The 1211-nt window shown below is 39.1% G+C and overlaps 1 protein-coding gene across 1 annotated transcript in view; it reads right to left on the bottom strand.

Annotated features, from left to right (window-relative positions):
• LOC103610358 (vomeronasal type-1 receptor 1-like) overlaps nucleotides 1–646 on the bottom strand; it is a 14751-nt gene extending 14105 nt beyond the window's left edge. The window contains exon 1 of the mRNA XM_008594544.1: nucleotides 3–646. Coding sequence (XP_008592766.1) covers nucleotides 3–646 — 644 coding nt within the window. The remainder of the gene's footprint in view (nucleotides 1–2) is intronic.
• Between the last annotated feature and the right edge of the window lie 565 nt (nucleotides 647–1211).

Genomic DNA, 1211 nt, shown 5'->3' with positions numbered 1-1211 from the left:
GCTGCTTGTGTCTGTACAGAAAAAGGACCATGAAGCTGCTAGTCCAGACCATGAGGCCCCAAAACATAACATCAGTGAACAAGAAAATGGCTGCACTTACTGAGAATACTAGTCTTCCTGAAATGGTTGAGGAACAGTATCTGTACATTTTTTCCATGCTCATATTTTTGTTATTTGTTGGGCCAGTTACATGTTTTACAACCGAGATATTTAACACAAGATGCAAGATCCAGCAAAGAAAACAGGAGAAAATGATGCACTTTGGAGATTTAATTTTGAGTTCCATCCACAAAGAGATACTGGGGCAAAGTTTCATGGCCTGAAAGCCACTGAGGAGGCAGGTGGTGCTGAGAGTAACCCCTCTGGCCACTCTTTGTAAATAGAAGACAACTTTACATCCAGCCTCTTCCAGGAAAGATTTCAATCCAAAAGCTGCCATTGTCTGAGGGATCCCTTTAGAGAGAATAACCAAGTTGTTAGCTAAGACCAGCTGGCTGAGAATTAAGTCTGTGGGTCTCAATCTCTGTGCCATGATGAAAGTAAAGTTATAAAGGCAAAGGAGTGAAGAATTTCCAAGGATTCCAGCACTAGTCTGAGTGAGTAAGGTAATACCCCAATTCAAGTTAATATACACCAATCCATCCATGTGGAAAAGATGTTGAAGTTTGAATTTATTTAAATCAGAAGAATCTGCAGACTGAGAAAGAAAATTGGGTTTTTTTCATCACATCTAGAACATGCTTTTTCTCACAACACCCATTATTCAAAGTGAATATGAACATTAATAACAGGTCTTTTGTAAGTACAAAGGTATTTCTTGCAGAATTATTATTTGTAATACCAGAATGACTGGACTCCACCCAACCTCAATCAAAGAGAACTTGAATAAACCCCAGTGCATCCCCATGGTGAAGCATGGGGCAGCTGTGTACGTTATAAGGATGTTCTCTTGGCAGCTGACCCTTCAGGACATACAGTTTTATGGAGGGGGCAGGGATAATAGAAAAATAAAACTCAGAACATCATGTGCAATTAGCTGTATATAACCAAAGATAAATAGTATCTTGGTACGCTTGTGTGAGTATTTGTGTCTATAGTTTTATATTTATAACATGAAAGAAGTAAGGAAACCCTTAAAAGGTGAGTACTTGTGAGGGACAGAGGAAACTGCAGAGAAGACAGGATGAAGTTAGACTAATGTGATTGTGTCT

This window comes from Galeopterus variegatus, unplaced genomic scaffold, assembly GCF_000696425.1.
Source record: "Galeopterus variegatus unplaced genomic scaffold, G_variegatus-3.0.2 Scaffold10995, whole genome shotgun sequence".
Taxonomy (NCBI): Eukaryota; Metazoa; Chordata; class Mammalia; order Dermoptera; family Cynocephalidae; genus Galeopterus; species Galeopterus variegatus.
This window is presented reverse-complemented; position numbering and strand designations above follow the sequence as displayed.